An 18,718-nucleotide genomic window follows, 5' to 3' on the forward strand; every position below is an offset into this window, starting at 1 on the left:
GGTTGCGAGAGAAACACAACTAGAGAGAGGTAGAGTGAATTTTAGATTTCAGGGTTTGCACACGGAGATAAATAGGATTATCGTTTTGATAAATTTTTGGTAATAAATCAAATCATTTGTTCATTTCATTCAACTTTGTTTTTTTTTTTTAATTATTATAGATTAATAGATTATATTGATTTTGTTTTACTTATAATGTGATTTTCTCGTGAAGTTTCCTTTCGTAGATACAAAATTTTACCAACCCTGCTGCATCATCATCGAGTTCTTTGATACCTGACCTCTGAAGCGACATTCTACTCGACAAATTAAACAAATAAAAACTAAATTCGAGTAAAAGATTTAATAACTAAGCTGACATCTTCAAAACAAGAACTTATTGGTTTACTTTTCTGCTTCTTTTAACGTAAATGTCAAAATAACCGTTTTATTGTCTTACCATTATCTACACCAGGGTCAAGAGCACTTGAACAATTGACATGTATAAACGGATGTACCCATAAAGTTACTCTAAAGTCCATATCTTTTATTGTTTGTACTGTATTATTAATGTTTGGAAATTTATCTCCAAACGTTAGAGATCCATAGCAAGTCTAAAAATATACAAAACAAAAATGAATTCATTTGATCAATGCGCTCCAGCTTACTAAACGCGGTTATGGTATTATTAGTCACTAAGTCATATGTTCCCTCTTCCAACAACGCTATATATAGTTGCACAAGGGTTGATAGATAGGGAGGTACGGGAATGGGAAGGCGATATTGTAAAAGGAACAACAGAGGAAGTGATATTGATAATAGTAACCGCTGGATATAATTGTTATCGCTTCATTTATAATTATACAGTTAAATAATAAATGGATACTTCTTTCATCATCAATTCCTTCGAAAATCAATAAATTAAACTTATAACTCATTGTGACGGTTAATCTGGAAATTCGAAAAAGGTTTTTAAAGGTGTATGTTTGGAGCGCGGCGTTGTACGGGTGCGAAACATGGACAGTGGGCGCGCCGGAAAAGAAGAGGTTAGAAGCGTTCGAAATGTGGTGTTATAGGCGAATGATGAGGATAACGTGAATAGAAAAGGTAAGAAATGAAGAGGTATTAGAAAGAATAGGAGAACAGAGAACTCTATGGAAGTCAGTAAGAAATAGGCGAGATAGGTTACTAGGACACCTTCTCAGGCATGAAGGTCTAGTCAGGGAAATATTAGAGGCAGAAACGGGAGTTAGGAGGGGTAGAGATAGACCTAGATTAGATTACTACTCGCAAATAGTTAAGGATGTGGTTTCTAGTTTTAGGGAAATGCGAAGTTTAGCTCAGGATAGGAAAGACTAGAGGTACGTGTCCAACCAGTCTTAGGACTGACGACCTTCTGATGATGATGATGATGATTTTAGTTATACGATGTGCATATTTCCAGGTACATTTTTGAATGGTAGTATGGACGTATACTTCGGGCCTTCAGGTCGTGGACAGCAAAGCAATTCTGAGTACAATTTCACCGAAATATTGGAGAGTAGAACGAACAGAGCTTTTCAATCTGCACGTTTGGAATCTCTGACTGAAAGTGAAATAGCAGAGTTGCGACAGAAATTGAATTTAGAAAATTGTAGAGACTTAGTTGAAACAATCGTGGATTGCACGGAACTTTGCTTATTTGATCTTCAGCAAGATCCTTGTGAAACAGTCGATATTAAGGAATCTTATCCTGAAATAGTTCAAAACCTGAGTTCACAGGTGGAGCAGTACTGGAGGGAAATCGTACTACAGCCAGGGCGTTATGTTGACCCTAACGCTAATCCCGACAGATGTTCCAATTCCTGGTTTCCTTGGTTGGATGAACATTACGAGATCTACTGTACAATATGATATTCTATGATGCTCTGATTATTGCAATTTATATTTTCTATATTTGTTGTACTTGTACATATTTTGTTCAAATTAAACCGATTTTTATGCGATAACTAACCTATTGGTTTCACATTGGAATGAATAACTTACAACTCTCATTAGTGTTGATACTCCATTCATATAGATAATATATCATCATCATAAGGTCGTCATTCCTAAGACTGGTTGGATACCCACCTCCACTCTTTCCTATCCTAAGAAAAACTAGAACATCCCACATCCTTAACTATTTGCGAAAAGTAATCTAATCTAGGTCTACCTCTANGGAACCTTTTACCTATAGAAATAACTAAAACGATTTTTTACCAATACAAAGATAATAAAATTCTTTAAGCTGTTACGTTTAAATGATATAAGAACAAAGGCTTTCACGGCCGGAATCCATAGTAGAATGAAGATTCGGGCTATAGGGCCGTGATCTAAGTGAACTATTCTGTCTGGACTTTTCGTCAGCTACTGCGGCATACATCCTCAGTGGTAGTGCTGCGTTAACAACGTGAACGTAGATTATATCTCGAAGTCTCGACAGCGACTGGATTCACTTAAACCACGGCTCTATAGCCCGAATCTTCATTCTACTATGGATTCCGGCCGTGAAAGCCTTTGTTCTTATATCATTTAAACGTAACAGCTTAAAGAATTTTATTATCTTTGTATTGGTAAAAAATCGTTTTAGTTATTTCTATAGGTAAAAGGTTCCAAAATATGTATCTATTTAAGCGAAAACTTAGTCTGCTACTGAAATTACCATATAGTCCAGTCGGTAGAGGATTTTCCGAACATAAATTTGTTACCGGACGGGAATTTCTCCATGTTGTAGGGGGCAAAAGTTAAACATCCCTGTATATTTTTAAACTTCGAAAAAGTGTGCATTAACAAATGGGGGGGTCCAAAGTTGGCAAAAACCATGTTTTTAGATCTAGAAGGCAAGGTATGCCTTTTGGAAAGAAATGTTTCAAATAAAAATTGTAAAACCTTCATTTCAATGTGGTAAAATCACTAAAAACGTCATTTTTGCAATAAACAATCAATATACAAGAAATTACAATTTTTGAAGATTTTTTGGGATTTGTGCAATACCCAATGGACAAAATTGATCGTACCGAGGCTCAAATTGAAGGTTATTAATTTCTCTACAATTTTTATTTGAAACATTTCTTTCCAAAAGGCATACCTTGCCTTCTAGATCTGAAAACATGGTTTTTGCCAACTTTGGACCTGTTAACGCACACTTTTTCGAAGTTTAAAAATATACAGAGATGTTCAACTTTTGGCCTTCTACAACATGGAACAACTCCCGTCCGGTAACAAATTTATGTTCGGAAAATTCTCTACCGACTGGACTAATAGCATTCATTAAATAAAAATATTTTATTGTACCTTTGGTCTATTTTGGTAAGGAGGCTGCTCCCTGGCTCTGAAACAAGTCTTGTTCTGAAACGCACTGTTTTGGTCGACAAAAAGTGGTACCCTTTCATCGACATGCAGATATGCTCCCTTCGAATTGACCCAGTACGGTTCTGAGATTGCACTGTAATTCAGTTCATGAACCGCGTAATCTATGTTAGGTATCACCAGTTTTTCAAGGGGATAATATTGATAATTCCTCTCCGGACCTCCATACCAATGCGTTTGTGCATCAGTGTCCAAATCCACGCAGTCCATAAACTCTAGAGAAGTATTTTTGGTTTTCCAGTATATCGTAAAACCATTGTCGATGTTCGAGTGAACATGCATTCGAATGTCGCCACTGAATCGATAACAATTATCTAAACCTAGGCAATTCTCTATTTCACTTTCGGAGAGATTAAGCCCATGTCCAAGACTTGCGCTAAGCACCACCGAATTGCCTGAAAAAATATTAAGAATACTTTGTTGTTATATTGTACCCGTCTACGCATATGATAATGGCGGCTAATTTTCTGAAATAAAATTTGATTGATGTTTGATCTTCAACCGTTTAAAAAAGTACGTAAAATGCTGAAAAAGATGTCAGAAAAAGAAATTTCAAATTGAAATGTATCTCCTCATTCTTTTACATTCAAACGTTTTTATTCATTTAATTCCAGAATATCCTATCATCAGCTATATCAGCTGCCCCGATTTCGCTTACAAAGCAAACAACGCTTTCTTTTAGCTAATAAATTTCAAACCGCTTAATAAAGTCGGATAAAATTTTATAAAATCGAAAGTCCGAATCTTCGAATTAAATCGAACGCCTTTATGGCATTTACCTATAAGGATTTCTAAATTGTATAGGAGCTAATTCCAAACAAGTCGGTGTGTGTAAAAATAGAATAATTATTCGGTGAGGCATTAATACACAAAAGCACAACCATATCATAGATAAAATAATAAAAAGAATAAATAGTTAAAATTAACTTATTGTTAAATAAGAAAACAACAAGGTTGTATAAATAAAATATTAAATAACAAGACGTTAAAAACCACGGTGACATTACTTAAGTAATCCGTTGTAGTGGTATNTTGTATGTTTAGTAAATCTAGCTACTTTAAATTTTATAAATATTTCAAAATGTTTTACCTTTTTATAAATTTTGCTAAATAGTTTATTTAAATATAATTTTATTTTAACGCTTTTCTTACTAAATAGTTAGTTAGAAATTAATAACTGTGTAATTTTGACTAACAACGAAGGAAAACAACAAATAATGTAGATTCGACAAAACTAACATTGATCAAAACCGTCAAACTCTAAAAGTGAGAATCAAAGAACATAAGCACAGTATTAAAAATAAGAAACACATTCGTGGGTATTTGGGCAACGAGACAGACAGATATAGTTATAAAAATGAATGGTCACCAGTGGCGGCTCATACTTTTAAACACAAGGGAAGGCTAAAAAGGCCGATAACCAAACAACAATGATTTTTTTAGTTAGTCGTTTATTCATTTAACAACCCCATAAAGAAGTTCTTTAATTAGTTTTGAATGTCTTTATATGTAGATTGTATCTACATCTGAAGACCGTTAAAATAATAACAAAAACATTAATTTAAGAAACAGTAAAAAATTGGGCATTTTTAAATTTGAAATGTAACTTATTAGGTACTTGATTGTTGCTGGCGGCTAGGTTTCTGTATCTTATCTTTTTCTGTCCCAAGATCCATGTAACATACCTGTTTAATATAATTAAGACAAGTTGTTGAATAAACTTACCATAAGAAAGAGCTAGGTCGAAAAGCTTGCTTGAAGGATTGAAAACGATACTGAGGGACGTATCGTTCTTCTTTAGAGATATTTCGTCAACACACCACACACCAGCTAATAGGGCTCCAAGCAGGAGACACCCTGTAATCGACAACCGCATTATCGGTTTCAAATAACTAACGTTAATTTTGACTGTAGAACTGTATCTGCGGTTTTCGACCTACACCTGCTTTTATATTCCAGTTTTTTTTTATCAGCAGCTTTAAACAGAGATAGCACTTTAAAGAGAGATATCGATGAGCTTATGTTTATGTATCGCTATTGTCTATGTACGCACGTAAATAATATGCTTACGTATACATATATATATATATATATATATATCAAATAAATTTCACAAAAAAATAATATGAGGATAATCACTGGTTAGGTAAATTGCACAGGTCAACGAAATTAGGTCTTGAAAAGGAAAAATACAAAAGGGCAATTATTTACCACATAATTTGCGATGAGTCCAAATCTGACATAGGAATTACCTGAACACGTCAAAATTTTTATATAGATATCCCAATTTCAAACTAAAAAAATGCATTTTTTTTTTGGTTTTTTCAATAAGATTAATTAACACATGAACTAAAAATAGTCCGAAGCATTTATTGTAGGAGAATTACAATTTGGCTTTAGGAATTAGAATTTGGCTTCATAATTGGTGATATCGCTTCCTAAAATTTTGAATTGCGGATAATGGATCTCAGTCGGATCAGTAGAATCAGTATGGAAATGTGAGCCAATAAAACTTCTGGCACGTTAAACTTACAAGTGTTATCATTCGAATTTTCAATTTAAGGTATTTCAAAATCTTAATATGCTGGGGCAATTTTGAACTAATTGTAAAGATAAGTCGGCGGTGACTACCCTCTTGTTAGTTTATCTTTTTATTTCGCATAGTAAAGGCCACCAAAGGGTCAAAAATTGATTTAGGTACTTATACAATTTGAGATAATGTTTCAGAATCAAGACGTACCTATTGTAGCAATTTTGAGACCAGATTCATCACAAATTATTAGGTGGAAAAAAATCGAAATTGTAAAAATGATGAATTAAACTTTCTAACACCCTGGTGGTTGTATCTGTGTATGCTCTGCTAAATCATGTTACTTTTTCATGTAAAATCTGCAATAATTCTTCTGCATTTTTTTGAATTTCAATGAGTTTCTTCATGAGATCACCTTTTTTTTTCAATTTTTTAGATTAGAGAGTATAATAATTATTCACTAAATTATAAGAACCGTATGAAATAGTGAAATATGCTAAAGAGCTGCATCTGATCCTCGTGCTTCGAAAAATACATCAACCTGCTAGAATTTTTCAAAACAGAAGCCTCATACCAATTGGGTCACTTGGACCGCCAGGGCGATCAGAAGAATGACTATCGGCTTAATGAAAGGCTTTGAAATGCTAGAAAATTCTACAATTCGTCCATTCTGCCAAATCTATCTCCACGAGTCTCTGTAATTAGGTCACGTCATGTCTACATGCCATAATCTACAACTACTCAAGGAATACAGAAAAGCTGCGGCACGTGCAACCTTCATAATTGGCAATGTAACGCTTTCTGCGTAACATCCGAAACTGTTACGCTTTTAGTGTTGTTTGGACGCAAGTGATACTTATGGTTTAAAGTTAACATGGTGGGTCATAAAACCATCGCATTTACTTTCCTCTTTCAACTTACTAACTGGAGTAGAGCGGTTGCTGACAAAACGCCAATTTTTACTTACGACAGACGTTATATGAATTATGGTAAACATAGAAAAGAGATGTCAGGTAAGAATTGCAGAGGACACTAATAAATAAAAAGGAATAACATTACACCAATTGATGTGTAGCAAAAAGAGATGCGGACAAGCAGAATTTGAGCATAGGAATGTTCAACATTCTCAGGAATTTAGGAAAGGAAAGACACTTGTTTAAATATATAAATCCAAACAGGCAGTTATTAAGCCGACCCTGATCTTTTGCCTACCTAAGCAACCTCTAACCACTGCACCGATTACCGTTATTCAGGTATCTCTCTTCATTTTTCTGTGCTAATCATGACGTATTTTCGAACTCAACAAGAGCGTGTTCAAAACGCAGCAGTTGGTACAGTCCCAAATGAAAACAAGAAAGAAGATACGTCCATTCTCACAAATAATTTATTACGAATTATGTTAATTTTGGTCGTCACAACTATAGCATGAAGGCAAGCTAGCGGTTTAGGCTATATTTTTTAAGTCTTTGTCGACAGTTTTTGCGGAACAAATAAGAGCAAAACAGTAAAAAAAAAAATTCACAGCTATTTGAAGAAAAAAAAAACGATGCTAAACAAAAAATAGTATTAAGTAGCGCGTAAAACTACGAATAAAATTAGAGGTTCTAAATTAAAAGCTTTTGCAAACTCTGAAGTTTCTGACTGAAATTCATATCGGTACAGACCTCTATTTAGATATAAATAAAAAATAAATTTACGAAATAACGAAATAATTTGTGAAGGCTGTGAACTTAAATATGTTGGGCAAAGAAAGCGGTTTTAACAAGATATAAAGAACATGTTACTCACTTACGATTAAATTGTATTTTTAAAACAGACCACCCTGTATACCCTACATGTTTTTGGTAATTAGGGTGAGTCCCTTTTCGATTTCCTTATTTATGTATGTAAACTTTCTGTTATCTTTGAACATTGATTTTTCTTTTATTTTACACATTTGAATACTTTTTCGAATAAATTTATTTTAACATGTTAAACCACTTAGTTTTTAAGGTACAATTTGGAATTTAGTTTTCACTTCTATGCTTGCGAATAGTTAATTTAAAAAATCAAAAAGAATTGTTAAAGGTGTATGGAGAAGCGTGTACCTTATGATGATGAACTCATACAGTGCTTTTGAATTTTAGTAATTATTTAAACTAAATGAAAAACCCTGAAACGGAATGTACGTTCTACAGTTTCGGTGACAATAGAAGACATATCGGGTTGTTCGGAAAGTCATTTCGTTTTTTCCCGACAGAGGATTTAATTGTATTCTTTTGCACCCAACTTCACATTTAAGCCGTATAATTTTTATATGCTTTGAGAGCTCATATAGCAAGGCTTGTGTGTGAAAAATTCCAATTAATTCTACGCAGTAGTTTTTGGTTGGTGCCCTTTTAAATATGGAGAGCGATAAGCAGCATTTTCGACATATCTTACTGTTTTACTACAGAAAGGGTAAAAATGCTGTTCAAGCCAGAAAGAAATTGACTGATGTGTATGGAGAAGGTGTGTTGACAGTACGCCAGTGCCAGAACTGGTTCGCTAAATTTCGATCCGGCAATTTTGATGTCGAAGATGCACCACGTTCGGGAAGGCCGGTTGAAGCTGATAAAGACGCGATAAAGGCATTAGTTGATGTGAACCGGCGAATAACAACACGTGAGATCGGATTGAGGTTAAATTTATCAAATTCAACAGTTTATGACCACTTGAAAGGCCTGGGATTATCCTCGAAGCTCGATGTATGGGTTCCCCATGTTCTCACAGAGAGAAATCTGTGTCGCCGCATTGACGTCTGCGATTCGCTTCTCAAACGTCACGAAAATGATCCGTTTTTGAAGCGCATCATCACTGGGGACGAAAAATGGGTTGTATACAACAACGTCAAACGCAAGAGGTCATGGAGCAAAAAAGATGAACCGGCTCAAACCATTTCCAAAGCCGATATTCACCAAAAAAAGGTGATGCTGTCTGTTTGGTGGGATTTTAAAGGAATCGTTTTTTTTTAGCTTTTACCGGATAACACAACGATTAATTCGGAAGTCTACTGTCATCAGCTGGACAAACTGAATGATGCACTTCAACAGAAAAGGTCAGAACTAATCAACAGGAAAGGTGTAGTGTTTCACCAAGACAACGCGAGACCTCACACAAGTTTGGTCACTCGCCAAAAGCTTTTACAGCTTGAATGGGATACAATGCTACACCCACCATATTCTCCAGACCTGGCACCATCGGATTATTATTTGTTCCGGTCACTCCAAAATTTTTTAGACGGTAAAACCTTCACCTCAAATGAGGAGGTCAAAAACCTCCTCGATCAGTTTTTTGCCAGCAAAGACCAAAAATTTTATGAGCGTGGAATTATGCTACTACCAGAAAGATGGCAAAAGGTGTTGGACCAGAACGGTCAATATATAATTTAATAAAGTATTTGTTTATTATACGAAAACTGTCTTTCATTTCCACAAAAAAAAAACGAAATGACTTTCCGAACAACCCTATACATGAAAGTCTCAAAATATCACAAAGACTTTTAAGTAATACTGCGTTAGTTTTTGTTCTGATTTAACCGTGTTTTGAGTTTTTTTTTTAATTGTTTACGGTTTTATTGATATTACGATATGTGTTTTTCTGTTTTTAATTCGTTGGGCTTTTTCGTCGCTACACGTGTTAACTGTATGTGCGTCCTTCGAACCTTTTTGTACTTTTTTTTTTATGTTTATCCTGATAAACATCTACAATATATCTCCAAAAAAAAAGTGTGTATTGTAGAAAATCATAAGTGTGCGACCTTGTGACGTTTATCTAATTCATTTTTAGACGTAAACATTTAGCAGTGTACTTTTGAATCAATTTTACCCTGCTTTAACACGAATAATGCCAAATGGTAATGTATGTTGTACGACAAATTGTGGAAATAATTTAATGAGACATTAGCAGCTCGTGATGATAATACTTCAAATTATCTTGATCTGGTGGTTCACAAGAAGACAAAAGGAGCTATGCTGATCACTTCGTCGGGCAGTACTAATGTTAGTTACTTAATAGTGGATTAATATGCAATATTAATTTGAAATCATTTTTTCGATTTTTTATTTACCTACTACAAACTACCTCAAAAACCTCGTGGTTGCTGTTGTCACCTCTTGTAGTTTAGTAATCAGAACATCCCGGGTTCGATTCCCGGCGGGGGTGTGACAACGGCAACAATTTTTCCCTCAGTAATTTGAGGTAGTTTGTAATGGGTAAATAAAAATCAGAAATTGAATTTTCAGTATAATATTTCATATTAAACTAGCTCACTTCTAAAAAGATGCCTAAATTGTATGTATGTTTAATCATAGTATATTCAGTATATAGTTACATTAGTTCGACGGATCGTTAACCTTATACGTTGGTTGCTCGTGGTTGCTGTTGTCACCTCTTGTAGTTTAGTAATCAGAACATTGGTGCGTAAAGCCAAAGGTCCCGGGTTCGATTCCCGGCGGGGGTGTGACAACGGCAACAATTTTTCCCTCAGTAATTTGAGGTAGTTTGTAATGGGTAAATAAAAAATCGAAATTCAAATTAATATTGAGTACTAATGCAGTCATGGCTGTTTTCACTGCTCTTTCAAATTGGGCATTTCCGGTGAAGCATATAGGTGTAGGCCATGAGGCTTCCAAGGTTGATGTTTTTCACGTTTAATCAGTACAATTAGAATAAGTAAATTATAGCATTTGACTCTGATTAGATTTACGCTGTCATCTATTATGTTTTGACTGTATATCATAGGTACATTGTAAAACTATACAAATAAAATAAATCACCCTGTTGTTGGGTAGCAAACACGTTGATTTATTAATAGATTATGCCTAAGTTTTTTAAGTTGTTAATTGTGAAATATATCGTATATTAATGGTTTTTATTAAGAGTTAAAATAACGTGAAACCTATAGGTCTCGGATCATGCTGCATTGCATAGAGCAAATGGCAGATGTTATTCAGAAATCAGTAGTGATGTAGTTTATTGCTAGCAAGATTGATTCCAACTACATCTGATACTGTCAAATCTGGATATGAAAGAAACGGAAACTAAGGGCAGTAATGAAGTAGGTAAGCAGGGCATTTTCGAACAAGGACCAGCGTAAAGTTAAGAAACTCTCAACGGTCAGCGGGAACAAAGATTACGGGAATGATAAATCAAACAAAACAAACAATACCTATTTATAGACGTTATCAAAATCATTGTCTAAATAAAAAAAAATCATCGCAAGGAAGAAATCATCTAGAAAATGCATTCAGTATTTATTTGAGTGTCAGTGTAAATTTGATTGCTGAGGAGAACTGGATTAGAACGTGTGTTACTTGAAAAGTAAAGAGATCATTGTTGATGATAACAACAAAGTTCAAGTTTGTTTACTGGTGAAGTGAATATCGTAACAGAAACCAATTAAGGTGAATTCAAAATGTCAATAAGTGTATCTAGAGTGGTTGCGTGCTTACAATAAAAATGGATTTCACAAACTAAAAATGTCTATGAATATCCTGGCTGCATCGGTGGTGTCAGTAAATATTAGTATTGTTGATTGTGGTACATAAATAAAATTACTAGTGCAATACAAGGTATAGAACTAAACAAAAGAACTAAGTTTACCAAGTTAGCATGTACACTTTGCCGTGAAGGTAGACAGTCTGGACTACCTTTTTCTTTAGGGTGTTTCATTCCCACCAGCCAGTAATGTTGGTGGGCGGGCAGTCCCTCCGAACTATGCCGGAAGGTAGGGCGGAAGGTCCTCTTCAGCCTGCTTTCAGGAATCGTGAGAAAGATGAGACGGACGAAATGAAGACAGAAGAGAGTGAAAGATTATCTGTGGAATATTACTGCCTCAGCATTTGCCTAAGTGATCCAAGGAAACCACAGAAAACTTGGACCAAGGCAGACGGACCCGGAATGGAACCGGCGTCCTCCCGAATGCTAAGCAATGGTCTAAACTTCCAGGCCATGCCGCTCGGTCTATGGACTACCTTCCACCCACACATTAACGCTAAAATTATTGAAGAGCTTGCTGTTTTATATTTTTCATCGGTCTCTACTGTCTGACCTACGTTTGCTTCTTAAAAGGAAAATGTGAAGCGTTTGAGTATTTCTAGCAGTACAAGCAGAAAATCGGTTAAATCAAATAACTAAGATTTCACGCAGTGATAATCAAAAAGAATTTTGCAATAAAGTGTGCGACGATCATTTGGACAAGTATTGAATAATCTTACTTCATACACCCGAGGAGAATGGTAAACGTTTCAATTGAACAAAATGCCTTTTATTTGATGATGGTCTTCATAAACACATTTGAGCTGAGGCGACCAATATAACCGTGTACTAACAAAATAGGACTTTGACATCATCTCTCAATAATAGAACACCATTTGGAAAGGCAAAAAGTCAGATAACAGTCATTTATGAATATTCAAAACGGTCATAGCTCATGTGGCAAGAGAAAAGCACTGAAATTGTACGAAAATTAGAGAGGCATATCCTATTGTCCGGAAGACCGAAATGATTGGCATATTTTCCCCGGGAAGAAGCAAGTAATAGTCAGCAGAGAACGTGATAATAATGGAAAAAGTAGCTAAATAAATCGCAAAATTTGGTACCAGTGAAAGAAAGTGTGAACGGTAATCAAGAGAGCTTGAATTCAGTGGGGAAAGCTTCTACTGATGAATCAGAAGCAGTAGATAATCTGATTAAACTAATTATACGTATGTATACTCCGAGTTATTATGAGAATGCAAAGTCAACTAAGTCCTATGAACCATTGCATGAGAAGACACACAATCAGGTTAAGAAGAAAACCTACTGAGAGATATTGATGCTCGAATATCTGTACTTGTAAGGATGCATTTGATGATGGTAGTACTCAGCGGTTTATTCACAGCGGAAACACTAAAACGATCAGAAAAAGACTATGACTAAAGACTGCTACGGAAGTGTTAAAGAAGACAATAGTGCATAGAGGTTAAAAAAAATACGGGCTAAAATAATCTTCTATGGCGTAATATAAAAGACTAGATAAATACAGGTCTGACGAAGGAAGCTGGCGAGCGGTCGCGCAGGTACTTGCCCATTTATGACCTATTTGGGTAAGTCACTTGGAACCGATACACAAATAAGCTTTCAGTAGGCGTAAATTATAGTATTAATACAGATAAGACAGTAGCGTACTAGAAAATAATATAAAAACATGACTTATCAAAAAGAAAAAATTAACCTATTGCTTTTGTTTTATAGTTAGTTTTCACATTCACTGTCATCATCAGAATCTCTATCACTGTCACCAACATCAACAATTAGTTCTTCTGTTTGTATGTTTATTACTTACTCACTGACCCCTGCTTTTAAATATTTAACCTACGCCCCTGATAGGAATACTGAAGAATGAGGGCTGCAATCTTTATACGTAAAACTGCCTACTTTTGCCACCGCGCATCCACGCCATTTTAAAATTTCCGCCAGCTTCCAGCGTCAGGCCTGTATCATGTTGCAAACGCTCAAAAATTGATTTGACTGTACATGAACAATAATAATGATAAGAAAACGATTGTCAGAATCTATTGTGACCGGATCTCACCCGAGTAGGGGACGAACTCGTCGAAACTATCAGATTCAAATAAGACACAAATAAATCTTCGAAAGATGTTTTTTTTATTTCATCGATGAAGAGGCAGCTGAAGACTGCTTCTTAATATTTTAACCTCTACAGAAATATTTGTTTTAGGGAAAATAATTTACTTCTTACATAAATAACTTAATTGCTTAAAATCCAAACACTTTCACCGCCGCTGTTCAGTAAGTAAGCCATTTGATTTTTCTTACTAAGGATAAATGCTGTTGAGCAACCAGCCAGATAATGCTACTTGTGAAAGAAGGTTCAAAATAGGAAACTGTTTTTATTTCCGATGTATTTTATTAACAAACAAAAAACATTCTACAAATGGTTGTTTACAAAAACATGATACAAAGCGTTGCCCAATATATGGAATATATTGACACCGTAATTGACCTTAGAGTGGCTATTTTAATTAAACTGATTAATAAACAAATGAAGTTGTAAGCGGAACTAAAAGGATGTATAATAAATAAATAAATAAATTATGATTATGCATGCAGACAAACTGAAAACAGAGTTTTAATGACCCTAATGGACGTATATCAGAATGAAGTATGAAATATGCCTATAAGTATTCAAAATAATGTTCAGTAATCCTTTTTATTACCACTTTTCTAATTTTATAATTATCAGTCAGTTCCTTTCCCAAATATATAGTTAATAATGAGGTGAAAACTCCACAGAGTTTTGGGTCTAGAAGTTCCTTACTTTATAGCAATTACAAAAACAATATTGAGCTTCATAGTACGCTGTCTAGGACCTTTTACCACCTCTTCCATATCACTTGTAGATCTAAACTAATTCAATCAATTCATATTTTTTATTTGTTTATACAAGTAATGTTTACGTTACCCCTTTCGGCTTTAATATTTATTGGTCTGAAATACATTTGGTGCTACACTTTATGTTATGTTTGATAGGTATTCTTTAATTTAATATTCAATTATTTGTTCAGAATATCCCGAGTCGAAAAATTGGGACTCATTTTATCCTCAAATGAACTATTTAGACTCATTTTTTCCTCATTTAGACGTTTTTAATCTCAGATACCTCAATAAGTTTTCATAAGACTCATCACATTGGATTCTAAAAAGTCTCATTTTATTCTCAATGTCTGCAATCCTATGGCAATAGTCCTCAATTTAACCTCAACAAGAAAAGAATGAGACTTTTTGAAGACAAAATGAGGTTTCCTAAATAATCTTTACTCCTCAAAAGTCTCATTTTGTCCTGATACGGGAAAACCGCGGATAAAATGAGACTTTTGAGTCTTGTAGTTTGAAATATCCCTAAAAATTCTATTGAGATCAAATGAGGACAAAATGAGTCCCAATTTTTTGACTCGGGATCCTTCCATGACAAAAAATGAAATTATTAAAAATTATGCACCAAATCCTTGTCCGTAAGATTGATCTTGCTACTGATAAACAACATCAGGAAATTATCTTTACAAGATGCGTCGTGAATTCAGTTTGACAGGTAAATATCATCATAAGGACTTTTCAAACTTTCCAAAATAATCAGGAGCAAATATAGGTATATATGGACATGGCTTGTTATTATTCCAAATAGATAGGAGGCTAAAAAATATAAACAAGGATTTTTTTTATGTTTTCGTGGAAGAGGGGAAATCTTCAAAAGACACCCAACTGTCCGTACGAGTGGGTAGTGTCGGATTCCCGAGGAAGAAGTCCTCGAGCCTACCGACTAAAACCCCTCTACCTCTGGCCGTTCTAGGACCAACTAAGGTCCTCTCCAATCGTAAACAAGGAGACTGTGGTAAATTAATAAATAAATAAAGTAGGGGACTCACCCCAATTACCACTAATACAATTTTATTGAGCGGACACGTGTTTTGACCACTAGCGTTTCGCATTGAAGTGGATGAAACACGTGTCCGCTCAATAAAATTATGTTAGTGGTAATTGGGGTGAGTCTCCTACTTTATTTATTTAGATAGGAAGCTCTTTCTATGACCAGTAATTCATAACCAAAGATCGGTAAATTGCAAACTCAAAAACCTCTGAGAAGTATACATTCCCTTCCATTTCTATTCTAATCAAAGATGTTAATTCACTCCATACCTTAATAAAAGTAAGTAAATTGTATCTAGCACTACTCTGGCTATTGCTTTATGGAACTATTGTTTTAAAACGCAAAATAAAATAACTGTCAGATTCACATTCCAAGACTTTATTTAATTAGTTATATAATAATTATTTCGCCCTATGAGGACATCTTTATTAAAAAAAACTTGTACATGTTTTATTCCCAACAGTATTAGTTGAATTTCTGACTTTTTTTAAATACGCAACTTTTATTTGTAGTTAAATTGTTGTTTAAATGATTCCACCATACATATATGGAATTTTACTGGAGAAGGGTATGGAGTTCTTGGATAACAATGTAGATAAAGCAGTTTATTTTTTCACCAATAACATATAAAAGGTCAGTCATTCTCATTTATTTCCATATATTTATCTGTTCTTCAACGAGAAGTAAACACAAGCATGGGTCTACAAACGTTTATTTTGTTAGGAATCGTTTCGGTATTAAATTTAATTTATTTATTAATTGTTAATATTTTTCCTTAAGTTCTTCCATTTCATTTCTTCTAGTCGAGCTACTTCATGCAATACCAATTTTTAAATTGTTATTTGTTATCAGATATCAGTCATTAATATTTGTGTGGCTTCTGTCATTTACGATGCAACTGGAAGTCCAAAACCAATGTGGCCCATTTTATGGCGTGACCCTTCGGCAACTTCCACCGACTTCCTTGCAAGGGCTCAAGAAATTGCAGCTGCAAAAGTTAACAAAGGATTTGAAATGAAGAAGGAAGGAATTAAAATTGCCCAACAATCGATGATGAACAAATTTGTGAGTTATTATAAAATTTTAAATTAACCGAATATACTGGAGAATTAAATCTAACAAAAGATTTTATTTTTTAACAGGAAAATAATACAAAACATTTTTTTGTAACTCTGTAATGAATTTAAGATTATTTTTATTCATAAACTGTGTAAACTGATTCAAAAAAACTCGTTGTTGAATATCTATAAGTAATGTGTCTAAAAACCTTCATTTCATAAATATTTTTAGGCCATGTTAGGCGCTGATGAGAGCAAAAAGGCTACAACAAAACAACCCCCAACAGTAAGTAATATACATCAGACGTAATTTTATAAAAAAGATTAATAGCTTTTAATAAGAATTTTTTATTTTTTACTAACGATAAGTAGGTGTAGTACTTTACGGCAAATTACTAATACCATCATGAATATTTGAGATGCAACAAATTAAAAACATTTTTGTGTGTTTTTAGACTCCAGAGCTGAGCCCAAACACTGAACGACTATCCTCTTACAATCCACAATTACCATATTCTTCATCTGAGGTCTCCGAAGTAAGTTTCTAAATTGTGTTATTGCAAATAAATACTTAATATGGGTTAATTTTGCTGGTAATTTTGAATACTTTACTTTATTATTTATTAGTGGAACAAACAAATCTACTAACTTGTTTCCGCTTGGAATTAGCACGTTTTGAACACATCATTGTTAAGTTACAAAATGCTTCATGAGAAGTAAAAACAAAGTGAAAAGAGATAACGGAATAATAGTAAGCGGTGCAACGGTTAGAGGTTGCTTAGGCATGCAAAAGATCAAGGTTGGTTTTGTGATTGCCTGGTTTGAATTATATCTTTAAACAAACGTCTTCGCATGTCTAAATTCTGGAGAATGCTGAACTTTCTTTAAAGTCCGATGCTGGTGACATTCTCAAATTCTGCTTGTCTGTATCTCTTTCTGTTACACATAAATTGGTATAACGTTATTTCTTTTTATTTATTAGTGTCCGCTGCAATTCATACGTGACATCTCTTTTCTATGTTTACGATATTCCCTATAACGTCTGTCGTGAGTAAGTAGGCATTCCATTAACAACCGCTCTAGTGTAGTTAGTAAGTTGAACGAAGAAAGCAAATGTGACAGTTTTATTGCGAACTGTGCCAATTTTGAATGTTCCAGCTATACTTTATAAAATTTTTCCATTATTCTCTCTGTTTATACAGTTTGTAGAGTGTGTTTTATTTTATTACTATACTACTAATTGCTTCATGAATTTTGAATAAATTACAGTGGCGTACTCACACATTTAATACGATTTTTAAAAACGTGAACAAAACTGCCATTTTTAATGTGTATTTAAATAACGTAATTACAACATACACAATGTAAAAGTCAATAGTTAAAGTGCAATAAATGAAGATTTTGAATGTTGATTAAGGAAATAAAGGTATCTTTTTCTTTCTTATGGTAAATAAACAGGTCAGTAGATATATTGTTCTATTAATAAATAATAAAGTAAATTTACGTTTTTTCCTTATAATCGGCAAAATTAAACTAGAGTGACTATAAGTTCTTGAAATCATGTCTATAATAACTCAAAAAATATTTCTTTTTTTTTTAGGAAGACCTACTATCGGTTTAACAGGGATAACAGCATTAATTACTTTATAAATGTTTTGCACAAACTAAGGTTTTTGTTTACAGTGACATTTGTTAATGTTTATTGTTTTGTTGTTTATAAGTTAACTTGTTTGTTGAAATTGTATAGATATTGTGGAAAATTAATACTTACTCATGCGGTAGTGTTCCATACGATAAAAGTTTAATTATCGAAAGCTATAACTAATTAGGTGAACCAAATAATTACAACTATTCCATGAAATAAGTAATTAGGTACTTCAACAACGTGTACCGATGAAGATTTTATCTGTCCCAGATATCGAAATGAAATACAATTTTTAATTGAATGAGAGATAGTAATCAAACTTTTTTGACTTCATTTGTATCTTTCCTTTTTTTAATTGTCGAAAATATATTTACAAGAAATGTGAAGTATTTTTTGTTAGTTGATTGACTTTTTTATGTAATTAGTTATTACCAAAGAAATAAATGCTGTTATTGTTACACGAGTTGTTTATTTACGTCTTTATATATTTTCTCAATTTCCTTATAGGCTTTGGTCAAGAACATAATCATCATCATCATCATAAGGTCATCAGTCCTAAGACTGGTTGGACACGTACCTCCACTCCTTTCCATCCTGAGCTAAACTTCGCATTTCCCTAAAACTAGAACAACCCACATGCTTAACTATTTGCGAACAGTAATCTAATT

General features: G+C 33.9%; 2 protein-coding genes across 2 annotated transcripts in view; one reads left to right on the plus strand and one right to left on the minus strand.

The window, feature by feature from the left end:
- Positions 1 to 5,307, minus strand: part of LOC108733484 (myogenesis-regulating glycosidase-like) — a 14,311-nt gene extending 9,004 nt beyond the window's left edge. Inside the window, exons 1-2 of the mRNA XM_018464670.1 lie at positions 5,095 to 5,307; positions 3,295 to 3,764 (exon numbers count right to left, since the gene is read on the minus strand). Coding sequence (XP_018320172.1) covers positions 3,295 to 3,764; positions 5,095 to 5,245 — 621 coding nt within the window. The 5' untranslated portion in view covers positions 5,246 to 5,307. The remainder of the gene's footprint in view (positions 1 to 3,294; positions 3,765 to 5,094) is intronic.
- Positions 5,308 to 15,971: 10,664 nt separating this feature from the next.
- Positions 15,972 to 18,439, plus strand: LOC108733572. Its single transcript, XM_018464763.2, has 5 exons — positions 15,972 to 16,081; positions 16,200 to 16,412; positions 16,638 to 16,691; positions 16,861 to 16,941; positions 18,006 to 18,439. The coding sequence occupies exons 1-5, from the start codon at positions 16,043 to 16,045 to the stop codon at positions 18,024 to 18,026; spliced, it is 408 nt and encodes a 135-aa protein (XP_018320265.1). The 5' UTR covers positions 15,972 to 16,042; the 3' UTR covers positions 18,027 to 18,439.
- The last annotated feature ends 279 nt before the right edge of the window (positions 18,440 to 18,718 follow it).

This window comes from Agrilus planipennis, unplaced genomic scaffold, assembly GCF_000699045.2.
Source record: "Agrilus planipennis isolate EAB-ADULT unplaced genomic scaffold, Apla_2.0 scaffold1, whole genome shotgun sequence".
Taxonomy (NCBI): Eukaryota; Metazoa; Arthropoda; class Insecta; order Coleoptera; family Buprestidae; genus Agrilus; species Agrilus planipennis.